General features: G+C 38.2%; 1 protein-coding gene across 6 annotated transcripts in view; it reads left to right on the plus strand.

Annotated features, from left to right (window-relative positions):
* LOC132268770 (uncharacterized) overlaps positions 1-19475 on the plus strand; it is a 51011-nt gene that overhangs the window by 21323 nt on the left and 10213 nt on the right. For 5 of the 6 annotated variants that reach the window (XM_059769640.1, XM_059769615.1, XM_059769609.1 and 2 more), the window contains 2 exons: positions 14407-14590; positions 19070-19214. In XM_059769640.1, the coding sequence (XP_059625623.1) occupies positions 14407-14590; positions 19070-19214 (329 nt within the window). The remainder of the gene's footprint in view (positions 1-14406; positions 14591-19069; positions 19215-19475) is intronic. The other variant, XR_009469366.1, reaches the window with a different exon arrangement.

Consider the following 19475-nt stretch of genomic DNA (forward strand, 5'->3'; position numbering starts at 1 on the left):
CCAAGATTGAAACCAGGCCAGTCCTCCTGGCCTGTCTTGACATCTTACCGGCTAACACTCCGCCTTTCACAGCCCGAAACAAATCCTCCCCCACCTTAGCATCAAAAGATAAGGATAAAGCCGAATCTGAAGGGGCATCCCGTCGGTCACCACGTGTACACCAGCGCTGCTCATCAATGACGCGTTTGGCAGGCACGTGAAGCTCACTTCGTTGTCTACCTCCAATAAACTTCACTGCTCGCTGAATTTCGCGATCCTTCAGCCACTGCTGAATTTCTAGAACCCCTTTTCTTTTACTAAGAATCTCGTTCCATTTCTCTTCCAACATAAGATGAGAGCCATCACTGCCTTCAAGGCTCTCCGTTGAAGGAACAAGCTCCGGTGAAATTTCTTCCCAAATCACGACCGGATTGCACTATAATCTGCATCAGATCTGACGTACCCACCGCAAAGCTCTCCCACTTCGACGAACAAAGCATGACACCAGAGATGCAATGGGAGGCCAAACAACCGGATCTGCTTGAGACCTAAACAAAATGAGTTTTCCAATTAATGTTCCTGAAGCCTCGGCTATGTAAGCACTTATTCAAACTTAAATATAATTCTATATATGTAATAGACTCTCTACAATCCTACTCCATTCAAAATGAAACAGTGCATGATTCAAGTCCTTAATTCAATCATCAATATTATTTATCATCATCATACAATAGTTGTTCATGTAATAAATCAAACCCATCAGCAACCATCATGTCGCATGGTTTCCATATGTTTGCGAGCCCGCACATATGTATACTTCTCTATAACAGGTAATCCATGTTAGTCAATTAAGATATATACACATAGAATGCTCATTCTCATGGAATTGTGATTCACATAACACAATGGATGTATATATACTTCATGTACTGTATATGAACCCAAATAAGAGATTTGCCTATCTGGACATGCTTCGTATATATTCCAACTTAATATAGTAACAGTCAACCCGTAAAACTAAAACTCAATGTACCCAACAATAGTAACCGAACCTTTATTGTACAAGTACAAACATGTGGAACCTAAATGCTTGAGTTATCTACTACATCTAACAGAGTTCTAATTAAAGTAGTTTAATACAAATACTAGTACCATTACTACAGAATTAATATATTTCCATGCCTAAAAATATCATACAATTGAGGCCTTAGACGCCGGTCTCTCTAATGTTTATGGGACGCGTTCCCCTATTGAACGCCTTTTTTAATTTATTATTACTTATCAAAAAAAAAAAAAAAAATCATACAATTGAGATTAAAACATAGAAGAGAATTACTTGCCTGGTAATTCTGCTTAGGCTAAAACTCTTTCCAAGATAGTTTTTCAATTTCAACTCTCCTTCCTCCCTTATGACGCAGAAGCTTGTACTTCACCTTCTCTTATTGAAACTCTCTCTCAGTTTCTACAAAAAATATTTTACTTTCTTAGTAAAATATCCCCAAAATTCCTTAAACATATCAGTTATCATATATATATTTACAGAAGAATGTAATCTGTTTGCACGTTAGAGAGATATATGGGCGCTCTCCCCACGTAACTACTCTTTTTTTCACCTTCAAGTATTTTAATTAATTTCAAATTCTTAAATATCTTATACACTCAATTGCTTACAATATATATATGATGTATCACTTAGGTAATGATAAATAGAAAATCACGGACGTTACATAAGATTTGTATAAAAAGGCGTTAAGAAGGGAGCGCAACCCTCAAAAGGAACACAAGGCCAAATAGGGCCTCTAAACTCTCAAAGAGTCCAAAAATCAACCAACTCCTCCATGGACTTAGAGTTGTCAAATATCGCTTGTACCACTATCTAGGAGACTGCTTCAGCCTATACAAGGACTTCTTCAGTAGGCAAACATGATTCTTCTTTTCCTAAAATCTCAAAACCTTAGGCTGATGCATATAAATCTGCTCTTCTAACTCACCATGCAAGAAAGCAATCTTGATATCAAACTGCTCAAGCTCCAAGTCATGTAGAGCAACCACAGCAAGTAGCACCCAGATTGAACTATGTTTCACCACAGGAGAAAACACTTCATTGAAGTCTACCCCTTCCCTCTGTGTATAGCCCTTTGCCACTAAGCGTGCCTTGTACCTCACATCTTCCACCCCTGGAGTTCCTTCCTTTTTCTTGAAGACCCATTTACAGCCCACAATCTTCTGTCCTTTAGGCTTCTTAACTAGCTCCCAAGTTTGATCCTTATGAAGAGATTCAATCTCCTCACTCATGGCAACAGACCACTGTGCTGACTCTCCACCTGTGATGGCCTCATGATAAGTACACGGTTCCTGCTCATCAATATTCTCTGCCACACTAAGTGCATAAGCAACTGAATCAGCATATGAAAACCCATACTTCTCAGGTGGCCTAATATCCCTCCTAGGCCCGTCTCTAGCACACTATATTGTTGCAACTTTGCATCTCCCTCAGCTCGAAACTGCACCTACTTATTAGGTGACCGATCAGGACTATCCTATAACTGAACCTCTACATGCTCCACCTGCTCTCCTTGAATCAACTACCTCCTTCTGTGGAGCAAGCATCGCAAATTCATGAAAGGTTACATCCTTGTTAACAAGTACCTTCTTTCTCGAAGCCTCTGGGCACCATAATTTGTATACCTTAACCCTTGACCCCGGGCTGATAACCAAGAAATATGCATTTCTTAGCCCTCGGTTCAAGCTTCCCCTCATTCACATGAGCATACGCTTGACACCCAAATATTCTCATATTACTGTAACTAGCAAGAGAACTAGATCATACCTCCTCCGGAGTCTTACAGTCGATGGAGACCGGTTCACCAAGTAACTAGCTGTTGAAATAGTTTCAGCCTAGAACCCTTTGTCTAACCTTGCATTGGACAGCATACACCGTGCCCTCTCCAATAACGTTCTATTCATCCATTTTGCAACTCCATTTTACGGTGGAGTCTTCCTCAGGCCCCCCTCACAATCCCGTGAGTCTTGCAGAACTCGTTAAATTCTCCATCACAAAATTCCAAGCCATTGTCTGTCCTCAAACGCTTGACCTGTTTTCTAGCTTGCTTCTCAATCAAGGTCTTCCACTGCTTGAAGGTAACAAAAGCCTCATTCTTGTGCTTCAGAATGCAAATCTAAACTTTTCGAGAAAAATCATCAATCATCGTCATCATATATCTACCACCACCATGTGATGTAAAGGTAACAAAAGCCTCATTCTTGTGCTTCAGAATGCAAATCTAAACTTTTCGAGAAAAATCATCGTCATCATATATCTACCACCACCATGTGATGTAGCCTGATAGGGGGCCCAAAGATCAGAATGAATATAATCCATCGTACCCTTGGTTATATGAATTCCTGTACTTAACTTCACTTTGCACTGCGTCCCAAAGACACAATGCTCACAGAAATCTAGCTTCCTAGTTTTCTGACCAACAAGCAGACCCTGCTTACTCAGAACATCTATCCCCCTCTCACTCATATGCCCAAGCCGTATATGCCACAACCTGGTAGTATTCGAATCCAAATCCGAGGATGATACAACTGAACCCGTGATTGTGCTACCCTGAAGAGCATATAAACCATGTTCCTTCAGTCTCTTCATCACCACAAGAGCACCCTTTGAAACCTGAATGACTCCACCTCCAGCCTTATAAGTGCACCCGATGGAATCCAGCGTACCTAGGGAAATCAAATTATTTCTCAGTTCTGGTACATGCCTGAAATTAGTCAATGTCCTCACAATCCCATTATACATCTTGATTCGAACTGTACCGATACCTTCAACCTTGCATGCCACATCATTCTTCATGTGAACTTTCCCTCCATCAATAGATCGATAAGAAGTAAATCAATCCCTGTTTAGACAAGTATGAAACGAGCAACCCAAATCAAGCATCCACTCATCGCAAGAGCTGCCGACTGAAATTGTGAGAACGTTACCACCATCTGAATCATTATCCTCTGCAACAACCACACTTTCAACTTCGGAGGATTTTCACTTTCCCTTCTTACGCTCCGGACAATCCCTTTTGAAGTGCCCTTCCTTGTGACAGATGTAGCATCTCAACACCTTCGTTTTGTTCTTAGACTTACAACGACCTTTGCTGCCAGACCCTCCCTTCTGATTTGTTCTCCCTCTAACAAACAACCCATCTGACGAACTTTCTATATTGCCACCCTCAAATGCCCTTTTCTGCAACTCCTTGGAATTCAGAGTTGCATTCATGTCTTCCATGGACAAAGCAGTTCTGCCATACATCATTGTATCGATAAAGTTCTCATACGAGGGTGGTAGAGAACACAACAGAATAATAGCCTGGTTTTCATCCTCTATCTTGACATCAATATTATTAAAGTCCACGATGATATTATTTACCTTGTCAAGATGGTCTTTCGCAGAACTTATTAAAAAAAGAAAGAAAAGATGGTCTTTCGGAGACGAACCTTCGTGCATTAGTGAACAACTGCATCTTTATATACAAGCGGTTCGCAAGAGATTTTGTCATATACCAGGACTCCAACTTCTGTCACAGCCCATCCGCCGTAGTCTATCCAGCAACTTCTCGCAGAACCTCGTTACACAAGCACAACAAAATCATACTGTGTGCTTTCTCCATAACCTCATCTTTGTCCTTAATCTTTTCTGACAGTACATCCTTCCCCTTTAGCGCCTCGGATACCGTTAAACTTCTCGATTTCCAAAACTTGGACGCCATGCTTGCTTCGAACCGAAAGCTCTGATACCAGTTTGTTACGACAAACGCAGCGAATCCAAGATAGAATCAAGAATCATGACAAAAAAGTAAACACACCACATAAAGATTTACACGTGGTTCGACAACAGCCTACGTTCACGGTTGAAATTGGGCGAAAATCTTCATTGTGTGTAAAATCGGAGACTACAAGTTTTCAGCCCCTCACTATAGCTGCTACTTCTGTTGATTTGTCTTCTTTTCATTTGAATCCTCAATATTCAAATTTTTATTTATGGAATTCCCATATCGAACGTGTTTCTACATTTACACTATTTAATATCTACTCGGGTAATTACATTGTCATGACATTTATGATTTTAGTGTTGCAAACTTGCAAAATTTTCTGCTTTGCCCTTCAATAAGAGTTCTACGAATTCTATGGAACCTTTCGATTTAGTTCATTCTGATCTGTGGGGACCTATTCCTATTTCTATGAAAGCAGGGTCCAGATATTGTGTTTGTTTTATTGATGATTATAGTCGATATTGTTGTGTTTATCTTACGAAGCGTCGTTTTGAATTTTTTTTCTATCTTTGGTGCTTTTCATGATATGATCCACACTCAATGTTCATCTATTATCAAATGATTTTGATGTCATTTAGGTGGAGAGTATAGTTATAGTTCACTCCTTGATCTGTTGAAGGCTGACACTCCTGAGCAGAATGGTGTTGCTGAGTGAATCATCGACGCATCAGGGAGACTAGTCGTTCGCTTCTGTTATTTGCTAGTGTTCCCAGTAGTTTTTGGGGAAGGTTGTTCTCACTGTTGTCCATATAATAAATAGAATACCATCAATTGTTACTTCTTCTCCATATTGATCTCTTTCTTGATGACATCTCTAATACGCCTTCTTTTGGTGACATATCTCCTCCTAATGTTTCAACTTCTTCAGCGCCTGTATCTCTATCTATTGTTCCTCCTCCTATTGTTCATACTTGCACTTGCAGGAATAAAGCAGTTTCTTCCACAGGTACATTTTATCCATCTCTCTCGGCGGACTGTCCATTGGTTTCTGATGATGTTGATCTTACTCCTCCTCACTAGCCTCAGTGTGTTCGTAAGTGTCCTGAACATTTTGGTTTTGCTAATTTTTGTTATTCTTCTACTTTCTGCTCTTTTATGGCATCTATTCATTCACTTTCTGAGCTCACCTCCTATAAGGAGGCAGTTCTTAATCTTCTCTAGCAACATGCAATGAACGAAGAGTTTTATGTTTTGCACATGACTCGGACGTTGGACTTGGTATCTTTGCCTTGTGATAAACGTGCAGTTGGATGCAAGTGGGTCTATAAAATCAAAACCAAGTTTGATGGCTCTGTAGAACAATATAAAGCCTGTTTGGTTGCAAGAGGGTTTACCCAGGAATATAGTATTGACTATGAGGAGACTTTTGCTCCTATAGCCAAAATGATGATTGTCCGCATATTGATTGCTATTGCAGCTGTTCACCAGTGGGGTCTGTCACAGGTGGATGTAAAAAGTGCATTCCTGAATGGGGACTTGACTATAGAAGTTTATGACACCTCCTCTTGGTCTTTCTCACAGTCCTAGCCAGGTGTGCCAACTTAGAAAGGCATTGTATGGTCTCGAACAATCTCCTAGGGCTTGGTTTGAGAAGTTCTCTTCAGTTATGTGCTTTGAGTTTTCATCCCAGTGATCATGATTCTGCTCTTTTTATTCGCTCTACATGAGCTGACCGTATTATTCTTCTTTTATATGTTAACTGGTGATGACATTACTGGCATTGATCTTTTGAAATCTCAATTGCAACAACAATTTGAGATGAAGGATCTTGGTCCTCTTCACTATTTTCTTGGTATTAAAGTAGCTCATTCTCCAAAAGGTTATCTTCTCTCTTATGCAGCAAATGTAATTCACAGAGCTCGTCTCACTGATACTCGGACAGTTGACACTCCTTTAGAGCTTAATGTTCGCTATTGCTCTACTGATGGTGTTCCTTTAGTAGAACCCACTTTATATCGAGCTATAGTTGGCAATTTAGTGTATTACTGTCATTCGGCCTAATCTTGCCCATGTTGTTCCCTTTGACAGTCAATTTGTATCCTTTCCTACTATTGTACATTGGGCTGTGGTACTCCCTATCTCGCGCCATCTTCGGGGGACTTTGCACCAGAGTTTATTATTTTTTCTACCTCAGCTTTGGACCTTTGAGCTTTTTCTGATGCTGGTTGGGCTGGGGATCCCACAGATTGTAAGCCCACCAAAAGTGTCCAAAGGTGTCTTGAATGTGTCCCCGCTGTGTCCATTTTGTGTCTAGAAGAAAGAAATGTCAAACTCCAGGATAACCTATCTGTGTTGAACAAGTGTCCAGTCATGTCCCACGCATCTCCGTGTGGAACACGCATCTGATGCCACACGGCACCCCTAGAGGAATGTTTGTGCCTCCTAGCATAAATCAGTGTGGAAAAAATAGTGGGAGAGAAAGAGGGAAAGTGTCGAAGTCCAAAAGGTTGTTAAAACAGTAGCATTATAGAAGAATGTGCAAGTATATGATAAATGCAAACATGCAAACACATAATATGAGGGTGTTTTAGCATAGTTGTCATGGTGGTGATTTAGAGAGAGAAATTGAATAGAGCGAAAAATTGGGGAAGAATGGTTTGGAAGTCAATTTGCATAATGTGGAGGGGTAATTTTGTCCTAAATATATACAGACTTGTCAAATACACAATTAATTGTGTAAAGTTGTTAGATTTGTAAAACTTTTTTTCTAAAAGTGGCACTTTTCATCCATTCTTTTTGGACTTGGCCGTATTGGTAATGTATCCAAGTTAAGGCGGCGTGTTTTAAATAATCCCGACTTTTAAATGGTTTCGAGCTAATGTATTTAGTGGTGGACCCTCTTTGTTGTCTTTTAAATGATTTGGTGCTAATGTATTTAGTGGTGGACCCTTCTTCTTGACTTTTAAATGGTTTGGTGCTAATCTATTTAGTGGACCCTCACATAGAATAGAAACAAAAGGTAAAGTAACTTGAAGATTTAGGACTCCAAACAACAGACTCTTTTAGTCAGTTACTTCACTTGTATATTCTGCCTTCTCCGACAACACACACACACTCTTTTTCTTATTCTGCTCTAATATTCTCTCTCTCTCCGTCTTTTTTTTTTTTTTTTTTTCCTTTGTTCTCTCTCTCCTTCTTCTTCTGGCCTTTTTTTTTTTTTTTTTTTTTCTCTCTCTCTCTCTCTCTCTCTTCTGTTTTGTTTTCTTCTCTCTCCCCTTCTTCTTCTTCTTCTGGTCTATTTTTTTTTTTTTTTTTTACCTTCTCTGTTTTTTCCTTCTCTTTTGGTCCATTTGCTGGCTTAATTCACAAATACATTTGAACTTTAGTGCTTATAGTGATACTAGTATAATGCAAATTGCATGCTATTGAAACTATTTGGTTTACTTGACTTTTGCATCTTTATATTTACTATTGCATCTTTATTGGGTGCCTTTTTTTTTTGTTTCCTCAGCTCGCGCCTTGCTTCAGTCGGGCGCGCGCCTTGCCTTGCGCCTCAGGCTCCAAGAGGCCTCGAGCATTTAACAACTATGGGTTCAAGATGATTATTAGGACCTGTGCCAACTCGGGCAACAGTGTGATCCCTTAATATCCACACAATGAATCATTTCTCATTCAATCATGTTCTTTCTATTACCTCTCATCCACCATACCATCCTTATTTTAACCGTCATTTGACCATGTTTCTTAAGTAACCAAAATTCTGCACTATAAGGCAATAGCTCGTCTTGTAGCCATCCTAGATTCTTTTAAATTGACTTAATAACTAAAATATATTCTTCACTCCATTCATCCTTCTTCTTCATGGTAACAATTGCGCTAAGATAATTAATTAAGTTATCTTGAGGCATCGGAGGTACGGCTGCGTACATTTGACCCTACCAAGAGCTGCCAGCAATGGCGAGAGCCTCGTGCACTGGGTTTGCCCTTTTTATCTTTTGGCAATCAATTTTGCTCATAATCTTATATTTCTAGTTTTACTGAATTACACTATGGAAGTTGAGATATCCGTTAGCTTAATCCTACATATCCTAAACCTATATATTCCAAAGTGCCTCTATAGTTATGACATAGAATTGATCACACATTACTTTTGTCAACTGAAGATATACATCTGCAAAGAACATTATTCATGCATAAAATCCAAAATAAACCCAATGAATTCGTCCATAGCATTGAAAAAGATGATAGCTTAATATTGTCCTTGATAAAAGTCTACTGACATTCACTACTCCAAAATACCATGTGCAAAATAGATAAAAATACAAAAATCTTGGCTAATAGAATTGCTAGAGTACTTCCCTATCTGATTGGGAAAGAACTGTCAGCTTTTGTGAAAGGGAGATTATTTCATGGCAACATTATTAGGTCTTTAGGAAAAGAAGTGAAAGGCTTATGGCTCTCAAGGCGGACCTTCATAAGGCTTATGATTCAGTCAAATGGAGTTTTTTGCAGCAATTGTTCACAACAATAGGGTTTGGATCTAATTTGATTGCTTGGATCATGGAATGTCTGCGCTTTGTATGGTATTCAGTATGTGTATTTTTGTACCAGGGTTGTGTCCGCATTACATTACAAACATTGCCGTGTTATCAAGTCCAAACTGTGAAATCTTGTGTCCACACAACAAAGGTTAACATAAAGGTCTTACCTTTGCGTTTTCTGAACTTTCTACTCAGCATGCCTGAAACATGTATTGACCTTGAATCACGGCATGCTTCTGTAATTTTTTATGTCAATACTAAGGCCTAAATAGGCTAAAGATAAGGTTCCCCACAGATTGGTTCATTTTATTTTCTATTTGCTTGTTTTGAGAACCATATACTGGTTCAATTGTTGAAGCAGAATGCCACACCCTTTCTAATTCCAATCACTTCCTGCATATGTCATATTTGATGGTACTTAAAAATCATTGCTGGCTCAACATTGTTGTGATAAGATAGCATAACTCGAGATAAAATTGTTAGGAAATGAAGCCATGTATTGGCATATTCCTGCTCAAAACATACTTTTATAAAGTGTTGGAGTGTTGTTGAGTTGATCAAGAATATCAGTTCAAGACATGGCAGACACAACATGAAAGAAAGATGGATATTCAATCACTTGTCATATTTGATGGTGCTTAAAAATCATTACTGGCTGAACATTCTTGTGATAAGATAGAATAACTCGAGATAAAATTGTTAGGGAATGAAGCCATGTATTGGCATATTCCTCCTCAAAACATACTTTTATAAAGTGTTGGAATGTTGTTGAGTTGATCAAGAATATCAGTTCAAGACATGGCAGACACAACATGAAAGAAAGATGGATATTCAGTCACTTGGATAGGTTGCAAGTAACTGAACTTGGATTGTCCTTAGGTTAGCCTATTTTATTTTATGGGTTGGCGCCTATGTTTCTTGGACTCTGGTATGTTTGTTGAACACGGGTATGTATCCATGCGTCGGACGTGTCAGATCTCGAAACACGATCCATGGACACTGCTAAATATTCATTTTATTTAATTATTTTATTTCATCTTCTAGAGTAAAATAATGTTTTAATCTAATATAGTGTTCAATATAGGCATTTAACTCATTTTAAAGGAATAATATAACATAATTGAATTATTGGATATGCTTTCTAAGTACATGTCCACCCAAAAGTGTTAGATACATTTTCCAAACCCATGTCCATGCTATACGTGTCCAACACAGGTACTTCACTACTTTTGAAGAGTCCACGTGACATGGGTTAGCGCTTAACATGTTTTAAAGTTGAATGTTTTTTCAAAACTAAGCAAAAAATTTGATTATTGTGAAAACTGGAGCTGAAACCTTATATCAATATTCAATAATAGCTCGACCACTCGAGGTTTTGGTTGATTGATTGACGGAGGTCCAGTGAGCTTCGATCGATGCAGATCTAGTGAGGTTCGATCAATAGTCGAATATAGACGCTTTGACTATGAGAACGTTACCACCATTTGAATCATTACCCTCTGCAACAACCAAACTATCAATTGCAGAGGATTTTCCCTTTCCCTTCTTACGTTGCGGATAGTCTTTCGTAAAGTGCCCTTTCTTGCGACAGATGTAGCATCTCAGCACCCTCGCCTGGTTCTTCGACTTAGAACGATTTTTGCTACTAGACCCTTCCTTCTGACTCGTTCTCCTTGTAACAACTAGCCACTCTACCGAACTTTCTGTATTGCCCTCAAACGCCCTTTTCTGCAACTTTTTGGAATTCAGAGCTGCCTTCACATCTTCCATGACAAAGCAGTTCTGCTATAAATCACCGTATCGACGAAGTTTTCATACGAGGGTGGTTGAGAACACAACTGAATAATAGCTTGATCTTCATCCTCTATCTTGACATCAATATTATTCAAGTGATGATACTATTTACCTTGTCAAGATGGTTTTTGAGAGATGAGCCTTCGTGCATCTGAAGAGTGAACAACCGCTTCTTCAGATACAAACGGTTCGCAATAGTTATTGTCATATACCGGGACTCCAACTTATTCCACAGCCCTTCCGCCGTAGTCTCTACAACAACTTCTCGCAGAACCTCATTAGTCTAGGCACAACAAAATTGTACTGTGTTCTTTCTCCATAACCTCATCTTTGTCCTTAATCTTTTTTGGCAGTGCATCCTTCCCCATCAGCGCCTTGGATAACCTTTGTTGAACCAACAGAGCCTACATCCCACAGGTTGAAATCGTTTCTGCTGTTAACTTCTCGATATCCAGAAACTTGGACGCCATCCCTTCTTCGAACCGAAAGCTTTGATAACAATTTGTTATGACAAACGCAGCAAAACAAGCAACAATTACGAAACACGGCAGAAAAATAAACACACAAGCAAAAAACACAACGATTAGTATGTGGTTCGGCAAAGCCTACGTTCACGGTGGAGATCCGGCGAAAGTCTTCACTATGTGTAAAATAGGGGATTACAAGTTTCAGCCCCTCACTCTCAATTCTGTACAAATTTCAGTGTTCTCTTACACCCAGTACAAACCCTAAACACCCTTACATATTGGACTACAAAAGAGTACTAATTAGGGCCCACGACCCTTGAGCAAAAAGGGGTCAAAAAGGACTGTCCTACACAAAACTCATCAAACGGGTCGTCGGGTTGTAAGTGGGTTGCAACACGACCCGGCACCAAAATCGGGCCACAACATCACAACCTTCAATTAATTCAAATTCTTAAATATCTTATCCACTCAACTGGTCACAATATATGTATATGTATATGATGTATCACTTAGGTAGCTATAAATAGAAAATCACGGATGTTACATAAGATTTGTATAAAAAGGCGCTAAGAAGGGAGCGCAACCCTCAAAAGGAAGATTTCCTATTTCTTTCAAGTCATAAACACCATTAGAACCCAAAGGCGCAACCCTCCACAAATCTCGGACTTGGGCCCTCACTGTACAACCTCTCCAAGCCTCAACTGCCCTCTGGAGGACCTGTGCATAATACACCGAACCCCAAACAAACTCAACAACAAAGCCCAGCAGGCCCTAGCCACTGGAGAGTGCAAAAGGACATGATCAGCACATACAACACCAGTTGACCACAACCTGTCTCCTTCTTAAATATTCCTGAGTCGATATATTTTCCCCCACACAGAAGTCCATGCAAAGAAAGCCACCTTGAGAGGAGCCTTGGACCAATAGCCTTCAATTGAAAGGAAACTCCCGGGGCATCCGTAACACACCTATAAAAAGACTAAACCTCAAAACGGCCCTGGGAAGAGGGAACCCACATGCAGGAATCAGAACCTCCACTCTCGACCTCCTGATGGTACAACAGCTGCAAAAAACCAATGTTAATTATACAGGCAAAGTCGAAGAAGGAAAAATAAGCGGACTTGAATAAGCTGGTTTAGTGGCTTTAGATACTTGACACTGGCTGTCAGCTGTTATGTTGACCGGATGATTTAAGCATTCCAAGTTATGTTGTTTTTTAAGTATCTGCATTAATATATGAAGGATCATAGATCGTAATCCTACACTCGAGTACTCGAAAATCGTGACCTAGACCTAGGGGGGTTGAATAGGTTTATTAACAAATTTTACTAAAAATCAAAATTTAAGCTACTAATAACTATATTTTGAATTTCAACTAACTTGTAAGCATGTAAAAATTATTCATGTTTGCGTATACAGAGAAAGTAAGGAAACTCATGATTTTTTCATGGAAACCCCAACAAAGAAAAACCATGAGACCTAGTCTAAATTGATCAAATGAGAAAAAGTATTACACAGTAGGTTAATCAGATTCTAGATCAAGAATTTCCCAGTTATTTCTGACCCAAATTTTTGCCATACGTTCTCCTCGAAATCTGCTGCTACTAGTCAATGAATCTACTGCTCATGCATTTCTTCTTTTGCACAATGATCCCTTGACTAGTGATGTATGTTTTATGTATATGTGTGGAAAATACTTCCGGTGTCGAAAAGTCGTTGCACTAGGATCTCTAAATTTCAGAACTCAGTTCACGTTAATCATCTCGATGTATGTTGATAAATGCACAAAGAAAGAAAATTCTAGCATATGAATTGCTAGAATGCACTCAATATGATTATATATGGTTGACTTATGATTACTTGGATGCCTCTTATTTTATGAGACCATAAAGTCTTATGTAGAGTTTAGAGGTATGAAAGGATTGGGGTTGCAAGTGTTTAATTCTATATGGAAACTCATTCATGCAGGTTCAATCGATTTGAACTAATTTCTATTGATCAAAAGTACTCCAGTAACAAATCCCTTGATCCATCAAAGTTATCCTATTTTGGATTCTTGAGATTTTGAAAATGGAAACTTCCAAAAGCAATTTTATATGGAGTTTTATGAATCAAAACATGTATTTGTAAATCCTAATATGTTTAAAACATGAATGTATATGCATAATGTACTTCAATTTTGGCTAGTTGCAATTACTTTTTTGCCCTTGCTTGAAGCTTTATGCTAAAATAAAAATATAGACCAAGTTTTGAATGAAATTAACCAACCCAAGTCCTATGTCCTATGACCTAACAAGAAGCAATGTATATTTCTGTAATTTCTTTGCCAGATTACATTCTGCGAATACTCTATGTTTGTAAAATCTGATTATATTGGAATGGATTTGGATGCGTCATGCATAAGTAAGCTGCTAAGTGGAAATGCACCCTTTTTATTTATTTATTTATTTTTAATAAGTGGCAATGCATCCTTTCCTTCTTTTATACATTAGCTTTCTTTGGCATAATGAAGTGTACGGTAAGTTATAATTATTCTCTCTCTCTCTCTCCACTGTCATTGATTCTATGAAGCGGAGTGCATTGGAAAGTAATGTTGACTAGTGGTGGGGCAAGAAATCATCTTGATTGTGTAGAATTGTAGAGGTCATGCATTGCTAAACCTTGAATGTGATAACATAATGGCAGCCAAAATTTTCATGTCTTTCATGGTTGCTTGGTTAGATTGTAGCATTTCCATATCCATTTTTGTTCTCGTGACACATTGCTTGTCTTAAAGCTGGCACATTTCTCTTAGGAACCTGTTGAACAGTATTCCAACGTCATATGTCATCTATTGATTTTTTATTTTGGTTGCAGTGGCAGTAATTCTTTTGCCCACTATAATGATGAGACCCTTGCTTCAGATAATGGCGGAATCTCTGACGTTGAACAAACAATTCCTAGAGTTCAGGAGAGCTCTACCTGTTATAATTATCAGTCTTTCATGGACAAAACACCCATTTCAAGGTGGTCGAAACAGGAAACGGAATTGTTCTACGAGGTATATATTCATTTACATAAATTTACAGATAAGCCAACTATTTATTTCAAATTATTGTTTTAAACTAACTTCACAAAAATTTAAATCATAACAGAAATTTATGTCTACAAAATTAGTCAGTCAAATCTTTCATGCATAGAATAGAAAAATGGATACTTAGCTCTTTTACATGGAAAATCTAAGTAGGAAAAACCATAGGACCTAGTCTAGGAAAACCAAATCCACTATGAGAAAGGATTACAACCTAGGTTGCAGGTTCCCAAAATCCAAGAAACCCCTCGTTACATCTTTGACACGTATTGATCCACTAAACTCTCTGGCAACCTTACCAAACAGAGCTTCGGTGACATGTTCTGTTTGATACACATCTCTCTTTTTTTCAAACCCATGACACGCACAGTTACACACATAAAGACATTTATACACATATACGCAGACAATTACACACATATACTCATGCGCTTGCGATTACACACATATATATCTACACTGCATATTTACTTCCTTACTGTTACCCTTTTTGGGGCATATATTGTGTTGCATAGAAAATTTTATCAAGTATTTTTTGTAGTTTTTGATTTGTTGTTCTTTTTTTTTTTTTTTTTGATAAGTAAAATCATATAAAAGCGCTCAGAAGGGGAGCGGAACCCAAAAGGAATACAAAAACCCACAAAGGGCCACTAAGCCTGCAAAGAGGCCAGGAAATCGACAATCTCCTCTAAAGATCTATGATCTCTCCCTGAAACCCAACAAAAAAGAGTAGAAAGAATAGAAAACTTAAGCAAAGAAATCGACATCTCTTTTCCCTCAAAATATCATCTATTCCTCTCAAGCCATAAGCACCACCACACACAGAGAGGTGTAGCCCTCCAAGCATCCCGAATATGGGCCCCCACTTGGCAACCTTTCCAAGCCTCAAGAAACCCTCTAACGGTTCCCGGCATAACCCATAGCATCCCAAATAGCCCAATCATTAAGTTCGAGCAATCACGAGCCATGGTACAATGAATAAGAAGGTGATCCACTGTTTCCTCATCTCGAAGACACATGTAGCTGCGATTGACCACCACCTGGTTCATCCTTCTCAAGTTATCCTGGGTTAATATCCTTCCCAGAACAGAGGTCCACGCAAAGAAAGCCACCTTGAGAGAAGCCTTAGAGTGCCAAACAGACTTCCAAGGAAAGCAAACTCTAGGCTCATTTGAGAGACACCTAAAGAAAGATCTCACCTCAAACCGCCCCTGAGAGTTGGCAGTCCAAGTCCAACTATCAGACTCCTCAGCCACAATCTTCTGGTGATACAGTAACTCCAAGAAACGAATGGCCTCCTCAATCTCCCAGTCCTGAAACAATCGCCTGAATCGAACATCCCAAACCAGTCTTCCACTATCAAGATAATAACAGTTGACCACCAAGGCCTGCCTATTTGAAGCAATTCTGTAATGCTGAGGAAAAGCACGAGCCAGAGGAACATCCCCACACCAAACATCCTCCCAAAAACTAATCCCCCTCCCATCTCTGAATTGAAAACGAACATGTTTGGAGAAGAGATCCCACCCCTTCCAAATAAAATTCGAAACCCCCACCCCCCGAGACCCCCTCACTTCCAAAGAGCTCCAACCACCTCTCAACTTCCCAAACCGGCTTGCCACGACCCGCCTCCAAAGCCAGTGCCTCTCCACACCAAACCTCCATAACCATTTCCCAAGGAGGGCCTTGTTGCTCTTTAAGAATTGGATAGTTAGATACCTTTTTCAAAACCGATCTAATAAATAACTAATGATCCAAAATGTATTGCTACATTAAAAATTTTATGTAGATATTACCAACAAAACTTTAGGGTATTTTTGAGACTCCCATTGCCAGTACCTAGGTGCGATGAAGTTCTCCATTATTAGCACTCTTTTTTGTTGGGTTCTAGGGAGAAATTGTAAATCCATGGTGGAGATAGTTGATTTTTTGGACTTTTAGAGGCCTATATGGCCTTGTATAGCTTTTGAGGGATGTGCTCCCCTTTTGAACGCTTCTTTAATACAATCTTACTTATCAAAAAAAAAAAGGAAAAAAGAAGATATATTGGAAAGATGAAAAAATTACTTTCAACATTTACGGAAGTAATGAACCTTATATAGGAATGGTAAATGAAATTAATAATAAGGAAGCAGATGACACACTTAAGAAAAGGGGTAATAATAAGAAGGTTGGACCAGATGCATGGAGAACTTTAGGAAAGATACGCATTGATTGGTAAACAAAGTTGTTTTAATAATTTTTTTAGAAAAGAACGAATGCCAAGTGAGTGGAGGAAAAGCACAATAGTACCAATTTATAAAAATAAAGGAGATATACCAAATTGTGGAAATTATAGATGGATTAAATTAATGAGTCACACAATATAATTATGGGAAAGGATAATTGAACAAAGATTAAGGAAAGAAATATCAATATCTAATAACCAATTCGGATTTATGCCATGTAGATCCACTATCGAAGCCACACATAATAAGAAAATAATAGGAGAATATTAGAGTAACCAAAAAGACTTAAATATGGTTTCATAGATTTAGAAAAGGCATAAGATAGAGTGCCAAGACATTGGCAACAAAAGTTACGAAACTAGAAATATGGAGAAAGACATTGGAGGCAAGAGGCTTAAAAATTAGTAAAACTAAGACATTATATATGGAATGTAAATTTGAGAAAGTAACAAACGATGGAAATATAAGAACTACAATTCAAGACCAAAACGTTACTCAAAATAGCTTTTTGTCGTTTCCTAGGATCAATAGTACAAAAAGATGAGGGGGTAGATGGTGATGCAGTAAGTAGAATTGGTGCGGGGTGGACAAAATGGAGGAAAGCTAGTTGTGTCCTTTGTGAAAAACAAAATACCAGATAAATTAAAAAGAAAATTCTATAGAACAATTATTAGCCCAACTATATTATATGGAGGATAGTGTTGGGCATTGAAAAAGACACAACAACAACATCAACGCATTCATGTTACGAAAATGAGGATGCTACATTGGATGATATGAGTAATCAAAGAGAGAAGATTAATAATGAATGTGTGAGGGGAACACTAGGTATAGCGCCTATAAATGATAACATTGGAGCTGGTTAGAAGAGGAAGAGTTGTTTGCTTAGAATGTAAGCGTCAAAGAGGCCGACCAAAACTTACATGGGATGAAGTAATAAAGAACGATCTTAAAAAATTAAATATAAGAAAAGATATATGATAGAAAAGAATAGAAAAAGGGAATTCATGTGGCCAACCTCATTAATATGGGATAAAGGCAAAGAGGATGATGATGAGTCTTGGGGAAAGAAAGGAAAGGAAAACATTTTAATAAATTTACCACTATACCCTTTCACATTTAAAAGACAAATATATAGGTAAGAAGTGGTAAGACAAATATAATGATTATGCTACACATCATTCAAGTCAAAGTGACAATCCGAACGCAAACAAATGGTTAAGTAGAATAAAAACATGTCCTAGGACTCAAGGTATTTTAGTCTCTATTTATTTATTTTAAATGAGGGCCAAATCAGTATTAAAGAAATTTTATTAAACTTTGTAGCCCTTTCCTTCTATTCCTTCCCAGTTTTGGGAGGACATCAAACCTATTCATCATGCCTAATTTGTATCCCTCCAAATTTCTCCAATTTCTTTCTTTGCCTTCCAAAATTTTATACCAAACACAGTATGCTGTAACCACCATTCCCTTCCCTCTTACTAAGACTACAGAATGTTCTTGTGAATTATGGCCAATACAAGGTGTATAAGCAGTAATTTCGGATCCAGAGGTTAATCGTAATCCGTCAACTTTACGTAAGGTAGAGTTTGGTTTTTTTGTGGTTATACTTGATAGTGGAAAAGTTGACAGATATCGCCCTTATTGCCACTCTACAGAACTCTACATGAGATTTTCCTTTCATGCCTATTGTATCCCTCCAAATCCCTTCATTTTCCTTTTTCTTCCATCCAAAATTTTATACCAAACACAATATACTGTAACCACCATTACATTTTCTTTCTTTCTTTTCCTTCCATTCATCTTAAACCAAACTGGGCGTAAGGTTTCAATAAGATTAAATATTCCCAATTCAGATTGACAATTTTCCAACTGCAATGAAAGCAGTATAGCCAACTTAAAATACTCAATTCAATCTCAAGGCTTCAGTTAGATGCCTTGTTCACATCCCATTTCATTTTTCAGTACCAAATCTGTAATTTCTAAATGTAGTTCCCAATTCTCTGTATGTGACGGCATGGCTATTACATGGGTACTGCAAAGAGATCAGATAAAGAAATTCTAAGCTTCAACTCGTCTAATTTCTGGTGATGCCTCATCAGTATGGATTCCAATCAGACAAATTGCATATATGTAGGCTCAAATTGAATAGGCTATTAAATTTTCCCTCTCCACTACATTGATTTATTTCGGCCACTATTTGCTTTGATGTGTGTTTTAGGCGGTGCGGCAGTTTGGTACAGATTTATCAATGGTACAGCAACTTTTCCCTGATCGGACACGTAGGCAAGTTAAGTTGAAATACAAGAAAGAAGAGCGTCAGCACCCCTTGAGGCTTCGTGAAGCTCTAACTAATCGCTCCAAAGGTGAAGTTCTGTTCTTTGGATTATCTATCTCTCTACATTCTGAGGGCACAAGTGTTTATGTAATTTCTAAAGGTGTGAATTACTACATTTGATAAATGATTGGAGCCCAATATTTTGAAGGTTTAGTGCTGCAGGCATTAAACCAGAGATTGTGTTTATATAGAATTTTAGATGATGAAGTTCAGTTCTTTTTGTTTCAAAGGGAAAACACCACATCTCAAGAAAAAAGTTGTTATTTTATTTTATTTTATTTTATTTTTG

Source organism: Cornus florida, unplaced genomic scaffold (assembly GCF_030987335.1).
Source record: "Cornus florida cultivar Cherokee Brave unplaced genomic scaffold, ASM3098733v1 CherokeeBrave_3.0.0_Hap2_Chr01, whole genome shotgun sequence".
Taxonomy (NCBI): Eukaryota; Viridiplantae; Streptophyta; class Magnoliopsida; order Cornales; family Cornaceae; genus Cornus; species Cornus florida.